Source organism: Anser anser (assembly GCF_964211835.1).
Source record: "Anser anser genome assembly, chromosome: 7".
NCBI classification, from domain to species: domain Eukaryota; kingdom Metazoa; phylum Chordata; class Aves; order Anseriformes; family Anatidae; genus Anser; species Anser anser.
This window is the reverse complement of record NC_139727.1, coordinates 19,423,014-19,449,223: the sequence shown is the minus strand read 5'-3', so window position 1 is coordinate 19,449,223 and position 26,210 is coordinate 19,423,014. Positions and strand designations below refer to the sequence as shown.

Sequence of the window (26,210 nt, the reverse complement as noted above, 5' to 3'; positions counted from 1 at the left end):
GGTTATAAGAATCTCTGTGTAATGGCAGCATCTGAAGAAGCCTGTGTTTGTACTGCAGTAATAAAAGCAGACGGTGAGGCTGACTTCTGTCTGAAAGAATGAGTAATATTCAGTTAATTTGAAGACTTCTGTATTTTTTTTTCCTTTGTTATGTTTTGAGGTTGGAGTCCCTTTTTTGTGATGCTCTAGACATTGCTGACAGCTTTTAGGTGGAGTGTCAGGCTGCCACTGCCCCCTCTTAGACACAGGAGCGACACAGTGATGGACACATCTATCAGCAGCAAAAGAATAGCCGTTTTTACCTTACTGGGTCTTCCTTTGCTTTCTAAGGCACATGTCTCCACGGGCACTGCAGTGTTAACACTGGTTTTAAGTACAACACGGCAGGTTGGTACTTAGTCTTCAAAGAGACAGATTTCAAACTTAAACACCTATGAAAGCATCATCTTGTCACTGGAACAGTGTGTGTCCTGAAGCACGAAGTGGCCGTATGAGCTCGTTATTGTGGAGTCCCCTGTTAGACCTGTTTGAAGTGCGTGGTGGCGGCTGTGGCTTTGAAGCACATAGGTGAAGGACTGCGTGAGTGAAGCCTGAGGTCAGCAGATACAGCTGTGCAAACCATCAAGCTGCTGCGTTCACAGCTCACGTTAAGTCAGTGCAGATGGGTTCGTGCTGTCTCTAGCAGGGAGGTTTTGTCTGTGGTTTGTAGACCACATCCAGCTGCCTTTTTGGGGACAGCATCATCATGTGTATTTATTCTTCTGCTTAGGGCTTTAATTTTAGCAAAAGATTACCTCCTTATATCTTCTGTTCGGATGTGTTAGAAAAATATTGGTCATCACCGCCACCAACAGTAAGAACGTTTGTTGATGATGAAGAAAAATAAATAAAAATCAGGGAATTGTTAATGATGTGCTGAGCTAAAGTGTCTTTTATTACAAAAAAAATAATAATTATTCTGTTTGATCAACACGTCGATATATCCATCAAGTGAAATCCATTTGGAAGCTTAGCATTTCTATTTTCCACTTCTCTTCAAAGAGCAAAGAAAGGAGGAAGAGTTACTCTGAATGATCTGGTTGTCCCCTGCAAGTCGTCTTTATTGCTAATTTCTATGGGGGCATACCTAGAAATGAAGCCCTTGATCTCCCTTTTGGCTTCTGGGGCAGATTCTCCTCCCAGTGTAAACCAGGCTTCCCCTCTGACCCATTTAGTCTCGCAGGAGGAGAAGGGCACCCACCAAGCCTGGTCCTCATCATCCCGGGCCATTCCAGTTTGGAGTGACCTGCTCTTCCTTACTCCATAAAATAATCCATGTTCTGCATGACTTTTTTCTGAGAGCAAACCCAGTCTAGACGGGGTGAGCATGTTTTCTTTCTCTTCTCTCTTCATTTAGGTACCTTAATTAGCATTTTATTCCATACCTTTGTATGCGGGGGCTTGGCTTCAGCCTGCATGTATCCTCTGTAGCGCTCTAAAAATGCCTCGCCTGGACTACCAGGAATAAAAAAAAGAAAAGGGCTCCTTCCTGCTAGGGTCATAACCAGTCTTATTTTGTGAGTCCTGTCCAAATATTGAGCAAGCTGCTGTGGCCAAGGTTGAGGCCGAGGCGGTTACTTTGAGTGACACCTCCTCCATCCCCAGACACCGCTGCCCTTCTCTTGGAATCCCGTGCAAGACACCAGCAAATACAAGTTTCCTGACAGTAAATCTCGCTGGTTTTGGCAGGCACATGCAGCGCAGACACGGAGTGGGGCTCTCAGCAGTTGTGGCTTTCAGCTTTTGTGATTTGCAGGCACCTAAGATTTTCTATTAGAGACCTAAGATTTTCTATTAGACCTCTTATTATGACCTTCGCCTGCCAACAGCAGGCTTGCTTCTCTTGGTCACCTTTCATGGACTGATTCCCTGAGGAGCCACGGTCCGTGGAGCTGCAAAATGGTATTCATTTCTGGTAGTGTTTTACTGTCAGAGTAAACTTTTATCTGTCCCTTTATTTATGGCACCTGCCTCATACACTGAGCTTTCTCTCTTTACAAGTCTCATCAATCTCTGGAGGTGCCATCACCCATTTTATCTCTGAGGACATACACTTCTCTGTTTCTTCGCTTTTTGTTTTAAATTTCTTTACTTACTTCATCTTCCCTTGGACAAGATGTAGGGCATCAGTAGGCTTTCAACACAGGTGACCACCCTTGTTTGCCACCGCTCCTGCAGGATCCACCAGAGCTGTTTGATGTGGGTGGTTGGAATGGGACCAGTAAAAAAAATCATCCCGGTGGCAGTATGGAAACAACACACTGCGGAGGAAGACTGGAAGGCGTAAGTTCAGCAACGACAGCAGTAGTTTGTAGGAAAACCTTGTTGAACAAGACAAGCTTTTCCCACCTGTGAGCCCATCCCGGTGGCTGGCGCAGAGGCTCCATCCCATCTGTTGTTTCCCTCTGGCTTGCCAGCCCTGCAAAAGTGCAAACAAGGAGGGGAGAATCACTAACCTTGGACAAGTTTTCCAGACTTCTTAAGTGGTAGATGTGTCCTTTGTCATGCTGTGCTTCCAGCACCCAGCTGGCTCGTGGGTGCACTGTGTCCACCTGCTCCTGTCTGCAGAAACCATCAAAAGATGAGGAGACCCAGTTTCAAATACCTCCTCTTAAAAGGAAAACTCTTGAGCCAATGTAAGAGGGGACAAACCAACTTCTCAGGCTCTCAGGTTTGCACCTGCGATTGCCCTGTGCTGATAGTGGAATATGCTGGGATCAGTTGAATGAGCAGTTCCAATCAAATAACTTGAGCTTACTAATAAATTTATTGAATGCATTGAAGAGTGAGAAATAACTTTATGGGAAAGAAAAGCTGGCTAGATTTTCCTGACAGATACTGCCTCTTCTTTTTGTGGGGCTCTTTGTCACTAGCCAGAAGAAGAAATGTCAGAACTTGATTTGAGGGTACATCCCTACCTCATTTCCCATGGGTTTCATTAGCGCAGAAATGCAAGGAGGCATGTGAAAATACTCTTGCATGGTGCAGTGATCATCTCAGTAGGCTTAGCTGGCCTGAGGCAGTTACAATAGTCACACATTTCTTCGGGAAGATGAAAGATGTGTTCTTTCATTAGTGCTCATGTCCAGACTCCTGGCTTTGGGTCTGAGCAACAAGAACGTGGACATCTGCTGCTGGTCTCTCAGCTGCATGCTGCATGAATCGATGTTGAAATCCAGCAAACACAATCCGTGCCCACTCTGTTCTTGTCCTTTGAAGAGAAAAACAAAATGATGGACTGGAGGGTGCAAATGGTGAAAGTCGTGAGCGTGGCTTTGCTGGAGTCCTACATATTCTCTGAAATTCCAGCTCCTGGTGTGGCTGTTAATGAAATCTGGGGGTTCCCTTTAGCAGGTGGCTATCATGCCAGTACTGCCTGCCCTTCAGTAGGTAACCTTGCTTTATTTTATCACAAGTTTTTTAAAAAGACTGATGAGAACTTCCCTGTGAAACCAAAGCAGTCACGAGATTGATGTGGATGCTACGATGGAGAGGACAGAAGAATCTGGATACCTTGGATCTGTTCTCCCTTGCACTGTGTTTCTTTGTGGGATAGCTTTTCCTGCTCACACAGCGTGGCTTCAGGCATCTGGGAGGGCTGTGCCGTGGTGTTTGGTGCAGGCATCGGGGTGCTGGTAGGGCTCTCTAGTGGGATTGCAAGTGATTGAAATGCAGCGGTACCAAAACAAGAACAACGTTGTTCCAGCATTTTATTTTCAACTTGAGAACACGCCTCTCAGTGATACACCAAACAGTGTGCCAAGGTTTTGTCCAGATCTATTCTTATTTTTCCTGGTCGCGCTTGCACAGGAATCAGCTTCTGGAGCACCTCCAAAGTGCAGCTGCCCTGGGGCCAGTGGAGTCCTCGCGGGAGGAAAGGTGAGGCCTCACTGAAAAGCAGGAGATGTCTCAGACACTGAAGTAAGGCTCAGATTCAAGGTGGGCTCACAACAGATTGCCTTCCATTCCATTTCTCACAAATACCTATTGTGGTTGTACAGAGGAGAACCAAGTTAAGGGCGATTCGCCTAGGCAAGGAATTTAGTTAAATAGAGGTAGGGCAACCTGGGCCACCTGCTTTGCTTGTGTGTGGTTTTACTGTGAGCTTTGTGAACATCAAAAAGTTCCTGTCTGAGCTGCTCCTGCAGGTTTGGCCAAGGCTTAGGTCTGCTGTTGTGTTCAGTTCCCTGTTGCTTTGGGGAGGATACCTGTGCTAAGGTTTTCAGAGTATTTAATCCATAATTTTAAACGTGGCAGTGACTATTTGTGACTTACAGAAGACAGTCCTGCTATGTAGGGCAATTCATCGGGGAGTTGGCATGTGTATGATATCGCTGCCTGGTCTGCTGTACAAAATTATGCACAAATGGGAATACTGAGGTTTATTTATCAGAACTTGCTTGTTGTAGTTCGTAAGAAGCTTGGTCAAAATAGCCAAGCTTAGTGAGGAAACCAGCTGTGGTGCTCTGCAGTGGTGTCTGCACCTTTCTGCACTCTGCAGTGGCACCAAAAACCTTTCACCATTGAAGATGACTGCAGGCAGTTTGACACTACAGTAGATGAAATACCACTTCAGGCAGCAAAGTAGCTAAGCAGCTATTGATGTCAGTTCTTTAATGTATACTTTTATTTGTATCTATTATAACATATGCTCTGTACACCAAATATTTACCTAACAGTTTCTCCACATTGGTCTTTGGAAAATTCTCCAAATGAGAAGACAACAGAAATGAAAAATCTTTTAGCTTGCATGTTGACAAAAATACACTTGATTGGCAAGCAGAAATAGTATTTGCCAGGGAAAAACATCTCTAGCTACAAAGTTTATTGCTTTCTGCCAGCATAAGTGCTCTTTTTGTAGAGCACGCAGTTTTATTTAGCAACAACACGAACTTCTTAGGAGGAAAACCTCTCTCAGCTTGCAGAGTTGTTTTCAGTTGATCTCGCCCAGCAATGGGACCCTTGTTGCCACGTCACCTCTGACACCCATACACCCGAGTGATTCCCTGTGCCACTTGGGCTCCCAGTTATTCATCCAGGCTAACCGTGAAGTAATAACGTGCTTGGGTCAGTAGTTAGTCTGCTTCACGCTGACATATCCAACATAATTTGATTATTTCAAATCAAAATATAAACCAAAATACCTTAAGAAAAAAATAAACATTTAAGGCTTGAATTTCTTGTTTCATACGTAATGATGCAAGACCGACTCCATGCTTTCATGCTGTGCAGCTTCCGATGTGTGTTAAGAACCTGCTTTGGGAAATTGGAAAAGATGGTCTCTTAACTAGTGTTTAATTTGACATTTAGATGTTGAGTGATGGTATATTTTGACTTTTCTTATATGTTTGTTTGTTTGCTGTCAGCAAGAGCAATTACATAGAATTAGTGATTGGTCAAAATGCAACTACCTGCTGCTCTCTAAATCAAAGCTGCAAAATATGAGCATGAGCCACCATCAGATGAAGTGGGCATATCTCCCAGTATTCTGATATTTGTTCCGTGCAACACAACTGTTTCTGGCTTGGATTGCTCCTCGTATTTCCATAGGATTTCATTCTCAACTTTAAGAAAACTGTTGTAGAAAATGTTCATTGCGGCTGACTTTTCTCTCTATGGCTAGAATTTTGCAAACCTGAAATCTGTGGCAGGTTATTTCCAAAAACCCTGTTCTCATCCTGTGGCATCGTCTCTCTGCTGCATTCATAAAGGTTTCAGGCCTGTTATGGACACAACATTTTCATCCTTGCATTTCAGTACTAAGAGTTGCGTCTCTGGAAATTTTTAGTTCTTTCTCACTAAAGCAGAGGAAGAGCTCTGCAGCTGGAAGGCTTTGTAGGCCTGCAGCTGTTCAAGACACTTCCTCAGGGAAAATGAGGACCTGAAATTTTCCACAGCTATATGTGAGCAGCGGTGGAAGGTAAAGGCAAACAAGAGTAAACATTAGGCAGTTGAATTACTGCATCAGCCTCTAAGCCTTGTCCCTGGGCAGGGGTCAAAGAGATGGCAGGAGGGTCTGAGCCGTGTTGAGATTCAGTGCTACAGCAATTGCAGCTGTCCTGCCGATGCTTCGTGGCTCCCAGTGCTACTGGTGTCAGTCACGGTGGTGAGACCACCTCCTCAGACATTGATCCTGCTTCTGAAGGCCTTAATCAGGAACGTTTGAAGGTCAGTTAAGCCGCATCAAATTAGGGAATAGCACTAATGATTACATTACACCAATGCTAATAAGAGGCTGCCTCAGAGCAGGCTTTTATAAAGCGCTGCATTAACCTGCTGCCCTGTATGTGATTTTGTCATCTGGGAAAGCAGGTACCCATGGAGCCATGTGCTCTTCCCTGCTTTCCTTAATTCTCCTCTGCCTCCAGCTGGTTTTAGGATAACGGAGGAGATAGAGAGCCTGGCTTTGGATGGGAGTTTGAAAGAGTCTGGCATTATTAACCTTAAAAACTAAGACTTGATGTGATTGCTGTTATGTGAAGGCTAAGAAAAAATAAATAAGTCGAAGACTGACCATCAGTTTGAAGTGGATGCTCGAACAGATCAGCGTCCAGAGCAGGGCAGTTCAGGAAGAGCTGCCAGCTAGATGGAAAAGTTCAGTCTCAAGATAGCACTTGTTGAAGGCTTGAAGAGGATGAGATGTGACGTGATAGTGGTTGGGACATGGTGAGCCTGGGTGACCCCATTCCAGGCCTGGGATGCCAGAGAGCATCACTGCTGACCCTGGAGCTATAGAAGGGATCTAGAGCTCCAAATGCTGCTGGGTATGTTTCTCCACAGATTTGGCTTCAGTAGAAAGCTGGTAGCTGCTCCTTGTGACCGAATGGACAGAGTTGATCCTGGAGAGGGAAATTGGTCTTGTTTTTTTGCTGTTGCATGTTCAAGGTGTGGTACTGATGATGCATCTGGAGATAGTTTGAAACATAATGAGAATTTGGGATGAGCCAAAGTTTTTGTTCACAGAATTGCATTGTATGAGAAGGTACAGCTGTGTAAGAGGCTGTGTGGAGCCAGCCTGTGTTCTCTCATACGTCTTCAAGCAAGGAAACTCCTTGCAATGATGTCTGGAGGGTAGAATAGCAATGTCTTATTTGCAATTCCTGTTAAACCATGGTTTTGATTTGCTGAGCAGTTCTGTGATCAAGAACTAAGCTTCCAAGAGAAGTAAAACAAACAAACTGCAATCTGTGATTACTAATCTGAAAATATTGCAATTTTTCACCATGAATGGGGGTACATGTTCTTGATGCTGATCGTGAGTTCGTAGCTCTCCTTTTGTAATATAGTTTTAATTATGTTCCAAATGGGAGTGCAGCACTTTTTCTGTAAGTGTGCGGGAGGAAGATAAGAGTCGATGAAGTAAGAGCAGTAAATCTTCCATGACTTCCTTTGACTACAAAGTTTTTCTGAAAAAGAGCAAATGGGAGGAGAATTTGTATCAAAATCATCCAGTGTTTGGTACACAACAGTTTTCAAATTTTAACACAAACTTAATTTTGCTACTAAACCTTTTGGACAACTTGCGTTGTCTTTTGCTCTTGTAGCTTTTGGCTATTCTTCCCTAAAATTGAATTGAATGTAAATGTGTGTCACTATTAATGGATGTAATTGTACAGAATAAATGACAACTGACGGTGGGAACAATGCAGCCTGTCCCACTGAAATCCTTTTAGCAGTGCAACGAGGAGAGGCTTTTCCTCTTTCCCCTGTCTGAGAAATAGGGTATGAAGCTGGAGCATGAAACTAGAGGCATATGGCATGTGCTTTATTTTTTCAGGTTCCTATTGCGGATAAACACAATTGTCCAAGTAAAGAAAATGTAAATAATGAGAACAACAATGAAATTCATGTAAGCTTGCAATGAATGTGTAAAGGTTTTGCCTTTTATTAGCACGCTTGAAACCTCTAAGGGAAAACCTGAAATTTGGTATATGGAGTAAGCGAATGGTTTTCAAATAAAAAGAGATAATTGTAGTGTGAAGTAATTATAGTTGTTCAAAGTTACTTATCTGCAAAGCAGTGTAATTTATCATTAGAATATGTATCAGATTCAGAGACAGTTTTCAATTTCTGTGTTTCCTAAGACTTGCTGTATTTTGCTGCGTACCCCAGCTTTTTTCCAGTTTCACCTCTCCAATGCTTTAGGCACATCAAACACTTAAAATGCAAAATGGAGAACAGAGCAAATTAAATACAGAGCCTCAGATCTCCCGAGGGGAGGAAGAGGATCCGTCAGTTCACAGTAAAATTGCTCCCATCATTTCTGCCTCCCAATTGTGCTTCTGGAGAGTGGGAAGAGGAGGATAGAGACAGACAGATGGATTTCGTTGTGACCCGAAGGTAACCAAATGAGGAAGGTAGAAAGGAATCTTTATCCTATTTTTTCCCCTCTGAACTACAGGAACCCATTCATCATCCTGTTTGTGCTCCGTGGACCCGTGAGCTGGTGTTTGCGTTGTATTTCTGATAACTGTCCCATCTAGCACAGCTTGCTGGGAGCTGGGGCTCGCTGGACACCGGCTCCGAGCGTGGCTGCACTGGTACATACTGTCCCTTGGCTTGGCAAGTGGACATGGGATTTGATGACTCCCTTTCTCCCACCCTGAAGTTTCCAAAATAAACAAGTTGCTTCTGCGGGAGGAGGTACAGACAGAGTCCTGTGTTCTGTTGGGAAGTTCATAACCGTACCGGGCTGATATCTCGTGTAATGAAATACAGGCATGCCATTTCCACTGGTCACGTTTGCTCTGTTCTCCTCCCTAGGGCACCTCTGTCAGTTAAATGAACACAGATGGATAGGAACATAAGACATGGCTAGCAAAGTGCTGGCAGAAGGAAGGCCCGGTGGTCATGGAGAGGAAAAGATGGGGACGGCAGGCAGGGAACATGAGCAAATCATTTGTCTTCTGGACTGGCTAAGGTTTTAAGGTTACCTTTAAAAAGGTAACTTTTTAACTTTTTAAAAAGTTAATCCCAGACCTCGAGTGTATTCACGGGGCATTATTTCTCCATAGCCACAGCCATCATCAACTGGTCCTCAGGCTTTGGCATAAGGGAAGAGGACGGGAAACCTACAGCTTTCTGCCTGGGGCCGATGTCGTTAGAGGAGTGTTTTCCTTGCAGCACGGGTCTGGAAGGGATGACGAAGGCATCTGCACCTTGTGAGAGTGTTCTCCAGGCGGTCCTTCCATTAATCCTAATCACAAAGATGGATTACACGCTGAGGAATAATTAGGCAGACAGCTCCTTCAGCCTGGGTGGCATTACAGCTCCTTCAGCAGGAGGCAGGCAGCCAGGTTCCTCTAAGGAAGCATTTGAGGCTCAGGTAGCTGCTGGACCTTCAGGTCGCTCCCAGCACAGCTAAACGCAGCAGCTTGAAGGTGAGGTTAAATAGCTTTAAAAGGTGTCAATCCCTCCTAAACATCCAGGCCGCTTGCCCCACAGATTTCCTGGCTGCGGCTGTGTTGCTGTTGGCAGCGGGGAAGACAGGAGGGAGGACAGAGGGGAGCTCTTTAGGAGTAGCTGAAAGTGGTTCTGCTTTTGTCAGTCAGCTCTCTCCTTATTAATGGCTCAGCGTGACACCGCTCATTCGGTTTCAGACCCCGTGTTTCAGCTGGCAGTGCAATGAACTACCTCCCTGCAATTCGCTTGGCCTCAATCCATCCTTATTTACAGCCAGCCAGCATGATTAGGGGCCGTTTAGGCTTGTATCCTGCACGGATGCAGAGCCATTGTGGTGGTTTCCCCTTGGAAAACATCAGAAACCTGCCTGATGCAGCAGCAGGCCGCAGCGCGGGGCCATGGCTGTGGCTGCAGGAGGAGGCCGCGGCCTGGCCTGGCTGCCATCTCAGCCTGCCCTTCCAGGTCACCTTGTTTACAGTGCCGTGCTGTAGAGGTGGAGGTACGTCTAGCATCCCAGGTTTGTGACACTGGTGACTTTTTTCCATCCTATGCTCAGTGTGAGGGCTCCTCAGCTGTGGAGGGAGGCGTCTGTGCGTGGTTTCATGGTCATCACCGAGCTTTGTTTCCAGTTTGGTGCTGCCATTTGCTTTTGCTCTGCTCTTCGTGATTGGAGGATGCTGAGTCAAGCAGTACACGTTTCTCCTGGGTGCAGGACACGGAGGGCTCCCTTGGCTGCAGGAGGCAGGGGCATCTGCATGAGGTACGAGGCCTTGCTGGTCTGTGTTGCAGGAGGGGAGTAGGGCGTCTATCTGCTATTCACTGTAAGCCATTTTACCCGGCAGAAGATCTCAACCAGAGTTGCTGAGAGGCAGCTTTATAAGGTATTTTTTTTCTTTTAAATTTTATTTTTAACATAGCCTAGTTTGCAAAGGCTGAAGCTCAAGGATGGGTCAGCCATTTAAGGACTGTGGAATCATTTTCCCTTTCAAAAGGGGAAATTATGTTAGAGGAGGAGGCATTCAATCATGAGATCATAAGGTGGAGAGGGCTTACACATCCAGAGCGTAACAAATTGAATTGTGATTTTAGGGAGCACAGCTTCATCCCACAGGTGAGTTTGGAGTACTCTCACTGTGCTTCTCTATGAGATAGTTTACACCATATTGATGACAAATATAACATGCTAGAGAAACCCGTAATCATCCTCTGTATTCATGGCTCTGGAGTGTTGTGCAAGATACAGTTTTCCATCCACTAGTGTTCAATATAACATGATATACTCATTATTAAAAACCTGGAGAAGTGTCAGGGCAATTATGGGTTGTAGGAGGAAGGCAGTCACTTAGAGAAGTTGTAGAAAAAAGCTTTATTCAAACTGCTCAGTGGAAGGGAAATTAATATATCCTCTTGGGAAATAAATGGGAGTTAGTCCTTGAAAATACAATAGCGTTCCTGTGAATGGGAGTAAATAACCTCCCTCGGAGTGAAATCTGTGTCAAAGTCCAGTGATGGGACCCACTTTGGCTTTTTCTCCTCCTCCTCTCATGTCCCTTTGCACGCACAGAGCAAAAGCAGGAAGAAAATGAGATTTGTGGGCGGTTCTGTGTTTCTTCTGCTTCTTTTCAGAACCCCTGGTCCATAACCTTTCCAGATCTTTCGTGTATCCTCTTCCTTAACTAATGCTGCCTTCTGCAAGTTTAATCCTCAGTCTGGTGTGAGCTTCTCTGATTTATGCTGTCCTGTGTATTCACCCAGAGCTCTCAGCACTTGTGTGCATTATGCATGAATTAGGGCTCGACTCTCCCCAGTGGTCTGAATCTGCTGCCCAAAGCATGCTCTGGGCTCTGCATGTCACATCCTTGCTGCTATGCATGCAGACCCTGTGGCACAAGGGGCTGAGGCACTCTCCGGCCCTGGCAAACCGATGGGGCAGAGCCGATGTGCTGCCATGTGCTGAAACCTGGGCAGTAAAAGCTGTTGCTTTGCTTGCTGGGGAGGGTAGAAAGGGTTTCTGAAGATACCTGTGCACTGCTCTCTGAAGGAGTATCACTGCTTTAAAGTGCCATTTCAAACGGCCGCATGGGAAGAGTGCTCTGTTTTGTGTGATGCCTTCCAGCAAACGCATTTAGTGATGTTTGTGAGAAGTTTCAAGTGGGAGAAGGAAGAAAAGCCTAGGGGTGAGTGTTTGCATCCATGCTGGGGAGAACAGTCTGCAGCCTTTTCATCCCCACCGGTGGGAGCAATGGATTTGGTGCTGGCATCGCCGCTGGGTTTCTCTCCAGGACCCCAAGGAAGGGGCTTCTCCGTGCCCCTGCTCCCACCCTAGAAATCTGCATGGGGAAACAAGAGGGGCGTTATTTAGCATTTTGGTGAAGCAGAGGACGACTCTTGGACGTTGCTGCAGTGAGCTGTGAAATACTTCAGCTAAGCCTGTGGCTTCTTGTTGTGAGGGAGGGGAAGCACTGAAGGCAGGTAGGTACCTGGGAGCCAGGAAGCTTTTAGGCAGGAACAAGTGTAAGCAGTAAAACAGGATTATAGCTGCCATCCTTGTGGCAGTAGAGAAAGAGCAGTGAACTGCCAGAGTTTAGCATCAAGCTTTGGGCTGCAGCCTAGTTAAATATACATCAGCATCAGCAGGGTGTTCCTTTGAGGAGTGGGCATGAAAGCAAGCATTTGCCGTGTGGAAGTGGTCTCAAACGTGCCAAGCCTCCCAAATCAAAACTGCCGGTCTGATCTTGTTGGCCTGTGCATTAGCACTAGATCTGTCTGGCTTCAACGTTAGTCCGTTATGCTCGTTCTGTGTGGCCCTTATTGGGGTAGGAATGCCCGACCTTCCTTCTGGCTTGATAAGGAAAACTTGTTTCATCGTCCTGTGTAGCGTGAAGCTGCTGACCATGAGCTGAAAAATGGTGTGTAGGCAGATCATCAGACGCTCTGCTCTGTTTTCTGAAACTGCATGCCCAAGAGAGCAGTATCAGATACACATATTTTTTCCTTCCACAGTCAAGAGACTGGCAACAGAACACAAGCAAAATGGGATTTGCCAGTCTATATCACCTTGTGAGTTAATGTTGGTGCAGTGATTCTTGCTTCTCTCTGATGTCTGCAGGCAGTAATAAATCACATCTGACCGAGCTGAGTCAACGTGCTGATTTGCAAACCTGAAGTAACATCTAATAAAAGTCTACATTTCAGATTTTTAAAGAGTAGCCTTTGGATTAACCTGGACTAGGTGCAGATTGTGGCTGTAGTAAGTGAACTGAAGCTTGCTACTTGAAAGTTCGGTGTATACTTTATGTATGCAAAACTAATTAAAACTCCAAAACTGATTTGCTCCTGTTTCCAGAAGAGACTTCAAATACATTTGACTGAGAAATCATGTCTCTCTATACTACAAGGTGTTTCTCATCTTGTAATTTTCCCATTTGTCACCTTTGATTTTAAACAAGAGCTCGTACCGCAAAGCAATCTTTTTCTCTAGCAGTGATCACCCAGCAAGCCTCATGAGAATAAATCATTATTCTCACCTTGACATTTCAAGGAGGTGGTACTCGCTATTTATGAAATGTCTCTGGCATCCTCACAGCCCTTTCTGGTCGGCTGTCCGTGGAGGAGAAGGAACGTTATCGTCATGTTTGCACTGCATGAGCAGCCCCACTTAGTCTGATCTACATCGTGTAGAATATCTTTTCCCAGAAATGCTGCTACCCCGTGTCCTAAGCTTATTTTTGCAAAATGTGGTGTAATTTTTTTTTTAATATGCATGCTTCTCATTTCTTGGCGCGGTTCAGAAATCCTCAGCCACTTCGTGAACAGAGCTATATCTGTGGTGAGCGCAGAGGTGCGTTTCAGAGGGCACCTTTGATGTTTATCTGGTGGGGGTTTTGCAGTCCTGGATTCTTCTAGACCAAAAGGAGGGTGAAGAAAAATGCTGGTGAAAGAAAGACTGAAAGAAGGGTTTTCAAGCACTTACATCTGGCCTGCTGAAAGAGGGACAGTCTGTTGGGCTTTCCCAAGAAACCAGACAAGCAGACTGGCCCTTCTTGTATTAAAAGTCTGTCTTACCTAATTTCAGTCTTATATTGAAAACACGAGGCTAAGTATTTCTTTAGAGGTGCCACTTGACAAAAGCTAAGTTCGAGGTGGCAGTGCCCTGGTTTCTGTGCCTTTTTGGACTCGTGCTGCTCTGGCTCGAGCCTACAAACACCTTTGCTGCTGTATGAACAAATTCTATGTATTGCGAAGATACAGCTGCACGTGAGGAGGGGAGGAAGAATGAGACTTCTCATTTAGATGCAGCCCAGGTTGTTTGCCTCAGGCATGCCACCTCGATTCTTCAATGATACATGTGATTTGGTAAAGATCCTGGGTGACAAATTCCCCTTTTCTTCATCTCAGGCTACTGGCTGTTTTTTCTATATTCAGTGTCTCTTACTTTCGTCCTGCATTTTATTCCTTAAGCCAAATGTCCTGCCATGGCTCATAGCCCCTGTATTTTTTTCCGAATTGCTGACTGCTCAATGTCCTCCAGAAGAGCCCCTTGGTCCCAGCGGAGGTACCAGGCGCTGCCTGGGGCCAGGCATTGGTGTGTGGCCTTCGGGGAAGCGCGGCTCCAGCTTCGAGCTGGTTCTCCAGCACTCGGGAGGATGGAGCTGGTTGCATCAGCTGAAGAGCTCTGGAGAACTGTCAAGTGTTATGTTCGTTTGTGGTACGAAGGGAGATTGAATTTTGGACATGGTGCTGGGCAAAGAGGAGAGCAAAAGCTATTAAATGAATGGAAGTTGTTAGTACACGTCCTGCACAAGTTTGTTTTGACATCTGAATTCTCTGGATGGGGGACAGTCTCTGAGGGGTCGGCGATTTGGTTGCTTCTGACACTCTTTCTGTATTTTTGGTTCTCTTCTTGATTGTTTCAGATGGTTTTTGACACGCTTGACATTTTTCATAAGATTTGTGCAGAGCCAGTGATGCTATTTTCCCCTCTCTCTCTAGCAGAAAAAGTCACAAACTGCCCTTCCTTCACGCACACAATGCTTTTAAGGTCTCAAATCAGAGTTAGGAGCCTTTTCAGGGCAAAGTAGACTAAATAACAGGCTAAAAAGTGGTGTTCACCTCCCTGTGTGGCTGCAGTGTGGATACTGGAAGGGAAGCTTCCTCCTCCTGCTAACCTTGCTGCGGTTAGAGGATCCGGTGGCTTTGTCTTCAGCAGATGTTCCTGACTTAGATGAGTGGAAAGTCATCTTACTCCTCCCTGCAAAGCGATCTCATGCCAACCAGAGGTGCAGCAGGGGTGCGGCGGGACGAGCCTGCTGCCTCGTTAACTTCTGCAAAGCAACACCTTGCTTTTCCGAGGCTGGGCATGTGTCGGGCCGCTGGGAAGGGCTGGGGGCTGGCTCCAAAGAAAACTGAACCAGAAGTGCTGCTTGTCTGGTTTTCCAGCTTGGAAGCTTCAGGTAACTGGTTAAGGTTCTTCAGTCTGTGCTGGAGGTGCTTGGGAATCTAACAGAACCTCACTTGGTGGAGAAGTGTTTTGGGTAAATGGAGAATGATTTGTTTTCCAAAAAAATAAAAAATTAAAAAAAATTGTTCACTTTTTGAGGCTATGGCCAGCCTCTTTGGGTCAGAAGAGCTTCTCATCCAGGATTTCCCTTGAGTAATTTTTATTTGGCAAAGAGTGCTTTCCATTTAGAGCTATATGTGGTTGGCAGTCAACTGCATTGTATGTTCCAAACCATATTCACAGTGTATTTATATGTGGGTAGACACATATATGATAGTGTAAAATACTATTAGTGTGTAAATCTTTATCAATTTTAGCCTTTTTTTCTTTTTTTCTGGATTTCCAACTTCTGTATGAAGAGCCTCTCATTTTTTTAAATGCATCTGTTCTTTTATCATTGCATTTCAAGCACACGGTTATCACGGGTAGAAAGGGAGTGATGCTTTTGCTGCTCAAAAGGATCTCAGCCTTTGGTTTTGTTCTGTTGTGTTTAATGAGAGATTGCAGTGATTGCTTGTCCTGCTATCACTTATCACAGCACATACCAAATAGGGTTTTCATTTTAATTAAAAGAATAGATTAAAATTGACTGGTCAGTTCCAATGTTTTACGGGTTTATAGCTTTAACCTTTTTATTTTTTTTATTTTTGGATAGCATTTTGAAGTACTTCCAAAATATTTTGTAAAGCCAGGAAATGAAAGCCAGAGCTCTGAAGAGCAAGGGAGGAGTGTTGTAACTTGAATGAACTTGGATAGCATAATCCAACAGCAGGTGAACAAAATAAGCCTCTTCTCAGTGTATTCAACAGAAAACATTTCAGTGTTTTAAGACAGATGAAGTTAAGTGAGTGTCTTAGCAGGCTTGGAAGAAAGAAACCAGGATTTCTCAGGATTAAAATATGTCAGCAACAAAATTGTTGTTATGGAAACCCTGAAGATGAGCGCCAAGTGCCTTGGCTGCGGCTCTTTTGGTTTTTTTGTACCGTCGGGAGAGTGGGGCTGGCTGTGGGGCCAGCCCTCACCCCGTCTCCCAGCGTTCCCTGGAAAGTATTCAATGGTTTATCTGATGATAAATACAAAACTCTTCCATTCTCTTTGCCGATCGCCTTATCCCACAGGTAGCTTCCAGAAGTAGCCCTGTGACTGGGGACGAAGCCCCAGATGACCCGCACGCATCTCCGTGCCTTCCCTGCTTGGGTTCCCAAAAACCAGAAGCCCAAGCACGGAGCAGCCCGTGGCCACGGGTTTTTGAGGAAAGGCTGGACGTGGTGCCCAGGGACGTGGCTTAGTGGGTGATATTGGTGGTAGGGGGATGGTTGGACCAGATGATCTTGGAGGTCTTTTCCAACTGTAAGGATTCCATGATCGGTTGCTTGCTAATCTTTCAGTAGGCCCTCCAGCTGAGGGAGGAAACTAGGATCAGTGCAGTGTAGACAAGAAATTCATTCCTGCCTTCAGCAGAGCTGTCACGGACAGAAAGTGCCTGCTAATGATGTGGGTCCAGTTGACGAGGCTCGAGTCTTCAAAAAGCACCTGTGTGGCTCTGGTGTGCGCTTCCTTGGTACTTCTCTGCGGTTACCATCACAAATCCATTCCCAGTAAACATTTCCCAGCTGTACTTCTCGATTCTTCCTTGCTTTCTTCTGTTTTCTTTTTTTTAAACACCTGAATAATGCTCTACAGAATGTTGCACAGAGGATAAAATTTGATTTGACTTTATAACTTTATTTTTTACTTTTTCTGCCCAAGAGCTAAATTTCTCTTCAAATCCTTGTTATCCTTTTCAGCCAACTCACACCCTATTTTGAGAGAAGCTTCCCTAGCAGCTTTATTTCACTTTCCTGTAGAGTTTGTCTTATAGCCTCATTGCAAACCAATTCACTATACAGTGCTTGCCTATGCAAGTTGCAAAATTGTACATGTACACCTTTAGACTAAAACTGTCAGAAGTAATTTATGGAGTCACAGAATAGCTGAGGTCAGAAGGGACTTCTGGAGCTATCCATCCACCCGCATGTATGTATTCCACTAGTGAGGATCTTGGAATTTAAACTTGATAAGAGAAGATGTATATCTACATAGGTATGTATTTTTAACTGTTTTGTATGGTATTTGAGGATATACATCTCCACTTGGGACTGGGGCCTCTGACATTAATGTGTTCTGTCATGCTTATAATTAAATTGATACTAACAGGAAAACAAACAAAAAACCTCCTGAACAAAAAACGCGTGTTGTAGATCCTTCCAGACACAAGCCGCACGGCTGGAAGTGGCAGATACCCATTCAGTCTGCTTTGGCTTCACAGTTTACTTGGGAAGGTCACAAAGGAAATGGTTGAGAATCCCATCTTGCACAGGGGGAGCATTTCTTCTGGGAAGATCCGTTAGCAGCCAGGCGGCGCTGACCCTCGGGGCAGCTTGGCTGTTCCACTCCCAAGCACTCACCAACCCCATCTGCATTTATTTGGCTCATTTTCCCTCTGTCCTGCCACGCTTTAATGTCTCTCCTTGCTCTGTGTACCTGTTCCCGGCTCTGCTGGAGATGCTATGTTCTCTTCGTGTTTGGCTTTGCTTTTATGCCTTCCTCTCATCTAGGTTTTAATTCCTGCCTGCAGCCCAGAGGAAGTTTCTTTATCCTTTTTTTTCAGACACTCACAATCCTCCAAGCTCCTCTCTGCCCCTAGGCCACTGTTCACAGATTTTGGTGATCACCTCCTTTATTTCCATTCCCCATTTCTCAAAACCATTTCTGCAGTCAAGGTGGAAACCGGGATGCAGATCTGCTCTTATCTCCGGTGATCCTTTCTCTAGAGTAAGCCTGGAGTTAAATCCAAGGTGGGCTGCTGCTACTTGCTGCTCCAGGCCTCTGAGGTTGCACCCAGTGAAGGAAGCTCTCCCGGCTGAAAAAGCTGACTGAAGGCACGCTTTGACTGCTGGCACCAGGTCAGGGAGTCTAATTCATCATGTCTTGCTTCATTTGCATTCTCCCCGTTAGATTTTATCTCCCTGTTAGACATCAAACAGAAGGAGATAGGGCTTGTCGTAAGGGTGTTGCAGACCAGAATCCGCAGGGCTGTTAGGCTCAGCGCCGGCCGGGTGCTGAGCATTGTCATCGCTTTCCATCGTCTGCAAAACTCAAAGAAGCAGAGCTTCAAACTGCTGCTGCAGATGGCAGTTCAAAATGAAATCGTCCTGAGGAATGTCATCAGAAATCGTTTAGTGTTTTCCAGGGAGGCATCTAAGGAAAAATTACATTTTTCTACGTATTTCAACAGTCTCGCTGCAGTTTGCAATGTTGCCATTGCACATTGCATTGCATTGAACACCGCTCCAAGTCAGCAGAGTTGGGCGAATATACGAAGTGGGTGGTGGTAAGTATTGTTAGAATAGATTAAATTAAATTCTAAATTGAGTCTTGCCTGTTGGGCACTCCGGAGTGGCAAATGTTTCTCTGTAATGGGATAACTCCTGCCTCATCTCAGGCTCAGTTTTTGAAATATTTTCACTATTGTTCAGGAAAATCTACAGATCCACGGTGATAATTCCTAAAGAAAACTAACCAGAAATAAGTACTATTCTGCCTTCAGAGCAGAGCTTGAACAGCATCCAATAAATAAAGCTGTGTGGAACAGCGTGGATGAAGCAAAATACTGTACAGTGATTCAGGAATTCTGCATTGAATCAAGTGGGAATCCATACACACCCCTCTTCTTTTTGACTTGCCTGACGAAATCTGTACCATAATGCATATGTACTGGCTGGTGAGCTCGTGCTGGAGTCTGTGTCATTATTTTCCTGATTTCTGCAATCTAATATGTTCTTATTTTTAAATTTACATGTACCTACAGGGGAAAAATAGGGTCCTTCCAGGAGGATTTGCCTCTTTTTTTTTTTTTTTTGAAGGTCTAGGTTTTAAAAAGAGACCAATAAGTTAAAAACTGATAGAACTGATAACTCTTATCCATGTCTTAAAGGCATTGCTAAGATAGGCAATTGAAAATAAAGCAAAGCATTAGGTCTTCCAAACAACAACTCTTTATACCCAGGAGGAGAAATAGAGGAATGCAGAGACAGAGGCAGGGAGAGCCAATAACATATAGCACGAGAAATTTGCCCATTAGATAAATTACACGCAGGGTGACAAATTCCTCAAGTCAGCTTAATCGGTTTTCCTCTGCACCCGGAAAGAGAAAATGACCATTTAATTATTGGGAGAAAAAATTATCTTACTAATTGAGGGAGTCGCATTAGTGCAATTTGGTTTATAGTTCAATCTATTTGAGGAACGTGGATGCAGTTGAGCCAAAGATGTTATTTAGTGTTTAATTGGATGGACCCAATGCGACAAAGAACCAAATGTCCTCATCAAAACAAAACCAGCCCGTGGGCCCTGCCCATTGTTGCACAGGGAACGTGTGGGGTGTTGGCAAGTTTGGTCAAAATCGAGCCTGCTTTTCCTACCTGCTCCATCTGTCTGTGTTTTGCTTTTCCATGCTTTCAAAGACCCCCGTGTCGCTTCATGTCCTGGGGACGTGATGAGCATTTTCCATGTGCAGCTTATATCTGAGGAAATATTTGCAGCGTTTGCTTAGAGGCAGCCCGCAGGCGCAAGCTGTGCGCGGTGGGACCCGTGCCTTTCGTTCTGCGGGGCAGTGATGTCGGGGGGGCTGGGGAGCAGGGCTTTAAGAAAAAAGTGATGGATTTATGTTAAGTATGGTTAGTGTTTGTCGCTGGGAAATGCGGTGCTCTACAACCACCGTGGTTAAGACATGCAGCGGTGTTGGCACCACCCCCCCCCCCCACCCCCCCCCGAATAACGAAGGCTGTTTTTGGTCTGTGTTTTGAAACAAACAAAAACATTAACAAATCTTCATCAGCCCGCGTCTGATGTAAACCAGCCACTTAGCAATTAGAGTTTTAATTGCTCCACAGTTAAATTTGCGATTACAATGCAATTAGGACTCCGAGTTTAATTTACGAAAGCACTGCTCTGGCCCGGAGTCAGAGGGGGCCAGGGGAGCGAGGGCAGCGGTGCCCGCAGCTTTGGTTGCTTGTCCTTCGGGGGCCACGACTTTTCGATGTCCTAATTCTGTAGGAAGTGGCAGGAATATTCTAGGAGGCAGTGAGAATGGGATCATTTAGCTGCACCCACTCCAAATAATCCTCTGCTGCCCCAGCTGCTTCACAAGCTGCGAAGAGAAGTTGTGCGTTCTGGATGACAAGTGACAAAATGGGAGGAAGGAGGGCAAGGCTGTTGGGCAGTGTGAGCATTTTACACCCAGGTGGAAGGCGTTCACATAAAAAAATGTGCAAAGGAGTAAGGGTAAGGCTTTGGCTTTAATTATCATAGGGTATCTCTGGGAAAAAATAGAGGATAAAAGAGAGAGGCTGCTGGTCTTCAAATCCAAGGAACAAGAGTACAAAATTACAGGCATAAAAATTGGTTCTGTCAAAGGTGGGACAAGGCTGAAATATAAGAGCCTGGAGAAGAAGCAAAGGAGCCTCCTGTGTAACTGCGACTTCTGAGCATCTGCCAAAAGCAAAATATTTTGAATTATTCACTGTTAATGTGATTTCTGGCAGTTCTTCTTGTTGGGAGCAGGCTGGTGGCTTCTAGAGCTCTCGTTGGGTTGTGTGTCCTCATGCTGGCCACCTTGTCACATTTGTTGTGAGATACCCAAATTGGTGGCACCTTTTGGGGTCCGTATTTTGGCCATATGGGAGTGGTAAGGAATAGGGATTTGGGGGGAACCCAGGGTATGGTCACCAAAATCCAGCTGCCATCCTTTACTTGTGTTAAGTCTTTAATGAAAGCTAAGACAGAGGTTTTAATTTTTAAATTTTAATTTTATTTTAGGCTCTGTCCACATGGAAAATACTTGTGTTGTCCTCCACCGATACAGAATAGCTTCTTAAGGTTGACAGAAAAATGTGTAGTTTGGATGCCAACTCTCAGCAAAATCAGCTCAGTTGTAAATTAAATATTGTCATTCAGTAGTGCTCAATACTTGGCAGAAATGCATTGTTTTCCAGTGTTTTCTTCTTGCCTCAAGTAAAGCATCACCTGCATTATTTAGTATTTGCTTTACAGAGATGTCAAAGGAAGCTGTGCATTTATTTTTATCTCCATTAACCGATCAGTATTGCATTGGATTTCTTTTGGCTTCTCTATCTGGCTGATACGTCAAAGCAAGCAATTTATTTCCTGCGTCCAAAGTGCCCTGCATAGGCTACCCGCGAGGACAAGCAAAAGGGTGAAATTCCTTCTCTTTATAGCTGTGTCAGACCCTTTATTTCCATGGGAGGTGAATTTGGCTCATGGTCTGGCGAGTTTATTGTTAGGTGCTTAATGTTCCAGATTGCTTAATTACACAGCAGGAGAACGGGATACTTTCTCCAGTGCAATAAATTGTAATTAAACAGCACGTTTGTTCCTACAGCAGACAGAAGGAGAAGCAGCCAGGTTTGCTTGCAGCTGTGTCAAAGATCGAATACCTTCGCTTTTCAATTCCAACCTTCTGCAGGCTACTGTCCTCCTCAATCTTTGTCTTATGCACTTTGAAAAGAACCACGCACACATGTGTGTGTGTATTTTGTTTCTGCAGGGCTTCTTGCCCGTGCTCTCCTGGGGACAGCATTTGGCCATGGCCAGTGGCGCAGAGGCTGGGCACAGCCCTAAGCACAGCCTCACGTCACCAACGTTGCATTTAAGCTCACAAATAAGAAGCAGGCGTTGAAATCAAAATGGCATTTAATTAGCAGAGCTGGTAGCAAAAGCTTTGAAATGACTGCAGAAATTTGTATTCAAACAGCAAGCTTTAATTTTGCTTTGAAAAACGAGACCTCTGCATTACATCATGTCATACTTCAGGAGGAACCAGGCTTTGTATTGGAAAATGCACCCCACGGTGTTGTGTATCCTCTCTGCAATCTTTGCTTTAAATACTCTTACGATGAATAAAACTAGTCTAAATGCAAATTTTAAACAAGCATCTAAATCCTTGTTTCTTAAGACAAACCAACAAACACTTTTGGGGGTTTATTGTTGAATGCCTCTGAAGATGAGCAGTTCTCATGTAGAAATCTGTATTGAATTCATCAAAAGAAATGCTGGTCGCTTTTTTTTTTTTTGACTGATATCCAAACCCAACATCACCTTGGGTCATGGGAAATTTGAACTATCATCTTTTGCTTAGTGCCAGTAGCTTTTAGGGGTTGCCGTTGGACCGAAACCTCACTGAATTTGAGCATTTCCTCCCAGGGGTTTCAAGAAACTTCTGTTTTTCTGCTCAGCTTGACTTGTAATCGTGCACCAACGTGAGTGAACCATGCGGTTCTTGTTTTTAAGTCTTTATAGGAAGATAAATGGTCTGTGGGAATTTCGTCCGAAGATGGCTCATCAGCACAGCTTGCTCTGGGGAGCAACAGGTGACACCTTGGGCAGTGAGACAGATCTCAAAATGCTTTCGAGTAATGTAATTACTTCTGCTTTACTGCTCAGATTTGTCCGTCTTTTCTATGAAAACGACTCCATGAGCTAAAAGTGAGGGAAACCCCTTCCATTTGCAGTCATTTATAGTGGAGCTTTTGGCAGAAAAATCCCCATTTCAGCTCTGCAGAAGCTCAGGTCTGTTAAAAAATGTTAATTCTCCAAAATCATTTAGGAGTGTGTGAGGCACCGCTAAAGGTTGCCTTTGTTCGTCAGTTAAATATCTGTTTTTGTGCTTCATCTTAGATTGATGCTTACTATGAACAAAAAAATCTTAACATTTGTAATGAATTATAACAAATAGTAAATGACTTTTAAAAGGAAGTTAGCCTATACTAGAAATGGAATATGAGTCTATTTGAAGCTAAAAATAAATCAACAGCTGCAAAATGTAATTCCTAGGGTTATTTATTAACCACTAGGTATTATACTACGCATTGTCATGTTTCTCTGATCACTTCTATTGTGCAAATATTGGCGACTGTGTTCTTTGTGGAGCTTTTTAGGTACAAGTTGTGTGTTATCAATGTCCAGTGTTAATAATCAATGTGATGGATCTGTGTGTTCCTTCACCATTGCCATCTTATGGATTGTGTAAGCTTTTCTGTCTTGGCTACAATGTGGGGTTAGAATTTCTCCTTACTACCTGATCCTGGACTCCTCCAGATGTCTCGGCTATTATGTCATTTTGGTGAATTTTGTCCTCAAGCATTAGCTACATGGAATGGTTAATAGTTGTTCCCAGTGTAATGCAGTCTGTGTTTCTCTCATTTTAATGTCATCTTGACAAATCCTCTGGAGTGTAGGACTGATGTATGGGATGTGTTTTGTTTATGCAGTTAGTTTTCTCACGGCTGACTCTTTTTTTTTTTCTGGATTACTATGCATTTAACTTGAAATGTTTAATGTGCTAAAAATAGTGCAACTATAACATTCCGGCGGTTTCTGCAGTGGTTTGAAGACTGAAATTTGGGTGTAAAAATACATACGTATACAGTATTGTGTATATATGCGTATATATACATATATATGTGCACGTGTTTATATTAATATAAATGTACTCATACACAGGACTGGGGGGCAGCAGGATCCGGGTGGCCTCAAAACACGCATGGATGCATTTGACCTGCCCAAAGTTTTCCTAAATCTGTTTTCTTAAGTTCTGGCTGTGAGTCACTTGTGAAACTGTAACAGTTTCATAAATTCAAGATATTTTTTCTATTATTTTAATCAGCAAAGCCACGGGATCTATGGCATCAGGCAACATAAGACCCCACTCCTCCAAAAATGCCTCCTCCATTCACCTCTATATTATATTACCAACTTTCTTTATTCTGCTATGGAAAAGTATAAAGTTTTCAGTTCAATTTGAGTTTCCTTTTTCTGTGTTTAGTAGGGTTATTGTGTATAAACTTATTTTACGAGACCCCAGGCTTGCTTTTTCTCCTCGGGGCATTGTTTTGGCCAAGCAGCATGGCTCGGCTGGAATCACTGTGCTGGCTTCAAGGGGCACCGAGAGCATGGGGTCATAGATTTACAACCAGGTATGAGAGCTGCCAGGATTGTATTTTAGAGTATATAAATTATATAGAAGTTGTTTCTTTCCCGTGATGAGTACCTCCAGATTCCCTCGGCTGGAGGCAGAGCCACGCAGCCCCATAGCAAACTGGAGCAATATATTTTCGCAGGTGTTCCTGGCCACCTTTGGTCTCTACAATATAAATACAGGTGGTCCACTGGACCCAGAGGGCTCTGAGCTCCCCGCTTGCTGAGTACAGACCCCTTGCATGCCGCTCAGTGATGTGCTAGGGGCTGCTGTAGCAGTGAGAACTGGCAGGATCCCTTAACGACCTTCTTCCCAGTTTGGGGAGAGGAGAGGCTTTGTACAGGAATTCTCATTTTTCTGTCTTGCACTGTTTTGTTACAGCCTAGATGGTGCTCATAGGCATGATAACCCTTGCGTGTGCTCTGCTTGCTCGTTGTCCCATCGCCCATGCACGCACAAAGGCGATGGCAGGGCTGTTTTCATGGCGTTCCCTTCTCCTGGCGCTTCTTCCTCAAATGTCCTTTGAAAACTACAAAATGGCCCTGAGCTGCTTTCTTCCCATTCAACCTCTGCTTTTAAATCCCCCTCGCACATCTCCCCTCCGCATGGTATTGGTGAGCAGATAAAACAGACTTGCTCTTCTGAGGTGAAATGTTCAAAAAGGAAAGGTTCAGTAGGATGCGAATTAAATAATGGCCATGGGTCATAGTAATTTTCCTTTAGATAATAGCTGCGTTATTCATGGATGAGTGTTCTTGGGGATTAGTTTCTTGGTGAAAATGAGCAAAATTGCTCCATGGTTTTCACGTGTGGTGTTACAGACCTAAATTTTTTCCTTTTTTAATACAAGAAATGGAGAAAATTTCAACTGAAAGTGTAATATATGAAGCAAAGTTCACAATGAGCTTAGTATACTGCAAAGTATTGTCTGACAGACACTCCACTAAGAAAACTCAAGTGTTGAAAGCTTATATATGCAAGGTTTTTTACAGCTTTTGTGAGTTTATATGTGAGTTTAATTTGTTTTCAAGTTGTATGAGTCTTGTATTTGTATTCACAGTATAATTAAATACATTTTAAAACAAGTCTGAAGGAAATTTCCTATTTAAAGTGCTCTTCTTGTTTGTTCCCTTGCAGATGGGAAGGTTGAAGTGACAAAAGAAGGCGTGAAGCTGTGCACCATGGGACCTGGCAAGGTATTTGGGGAGTTAGCCATTCTCTACAATTGCACCCGGACAGCAACTGTCAAAAGTAAGATCATTTTTGAACTTTGATGTTGAATGACTTGGTATTTCCTTGGGAAGCAGGCTTCTCATCTTCCCTTTGGAGCTGCAACCTCTTTTCAATGTTCAGCTTTCTTAATTACACTCTCTGTGGCATGGATTACAGCATTGCATTTAGCCACTGTGAGCGGGAAGAAGATAGAAAAGAAACGCTTCGCTGGGTTCTTTCACTGAGGTTTGTTCCTGTAGGGCACCTCCTGTGTTAATGCAGTGGTTGATGCTGCCGTATGCAGAGGAGTCTGCAGCCAATACCCCCGCTGTCAACATGGCAGTGATGCCTACAGTGAGGATCAGGACAAGGTACAGGATAGGAGCTGTCCTACCACAAGGTCACAGATCTTGGAAACTTGTATGAGTTTCCAAGAGGGCAGAAGCATGACTGAGTTTTTTTGGTCCTGCTGCTGCACTCCTGTCCTCCTACACGTACACTCTTATTTCAAACCTTGTGGATGGACAGAAACAGGCTATGGGTAAAAGGTTTCCCTGCACTGTGATGGTGTATGGTGCAGAGTAGGATGCAGCCCAATCTCAGGATATGACTGTTGCTTTTAAGAGCACTTCTTACCCCTGTAAGCGTAAGTATTCAAGGGAAACTGGAAGTAAAGTTTATGTATTTTTTCAGGACAAGTCATTGTTTTCCCCCTAAACTGATTAAGCAGACAGAATTGGAAAAAACAAAAACAAAAAAACCCGGGTGGCACTGATCCCTTGCTCTAAGTCTTTGGCTCTTCTCTTGTAATCTGGTTTCTTTTATGAGTGTTCTGGGCAAAGCTTGGGTTGCACGATAAATAGAGGAAAATCGCATTACTATGTATGCCATAAATATGTTTTCATTTATTATAGTTGAGAATTTTTGATCTTGGGGATAAGAGCTCAAGATGAAATCTTAAGCAGTGGGGTTTTATGAGAGATGGAATATAGTTCTGTAGGGGAAGAGTTAGGATACAGG

The 26,210-nt window shown here is 44.2% G+C and overlaps 1 protein-coding gene across 6 annotated transcripts in view; it reads left to right on the top strand.

The window, feature by feature from the left end:
- The window catches only part of PRKG1 (protein kinase cGMP-dependent 1), a 467,683-nt gene that overhangs the window by 132,714 nt on the left and 308,759 nt on the right, over positions 1–26,210 (top strand). For 5 of the 6 annotated variants that reach the window (XM_083843685.1, XM_083843686.1, XM_083843683.1 and 2 more), the window contains one exon: positions 25,116–25,229. In XM_083843685.1, coding sequence (XP_083699811.1) covers positions 25,116–25,229 — 114 coding nt within the window. Of the gene's footprint in view, positions 1–25,115; positions 25,230–26,210 lie in introns of those variants that run through there. The other variant, XM_083843692.1, reaches the window with a different exon arrangement.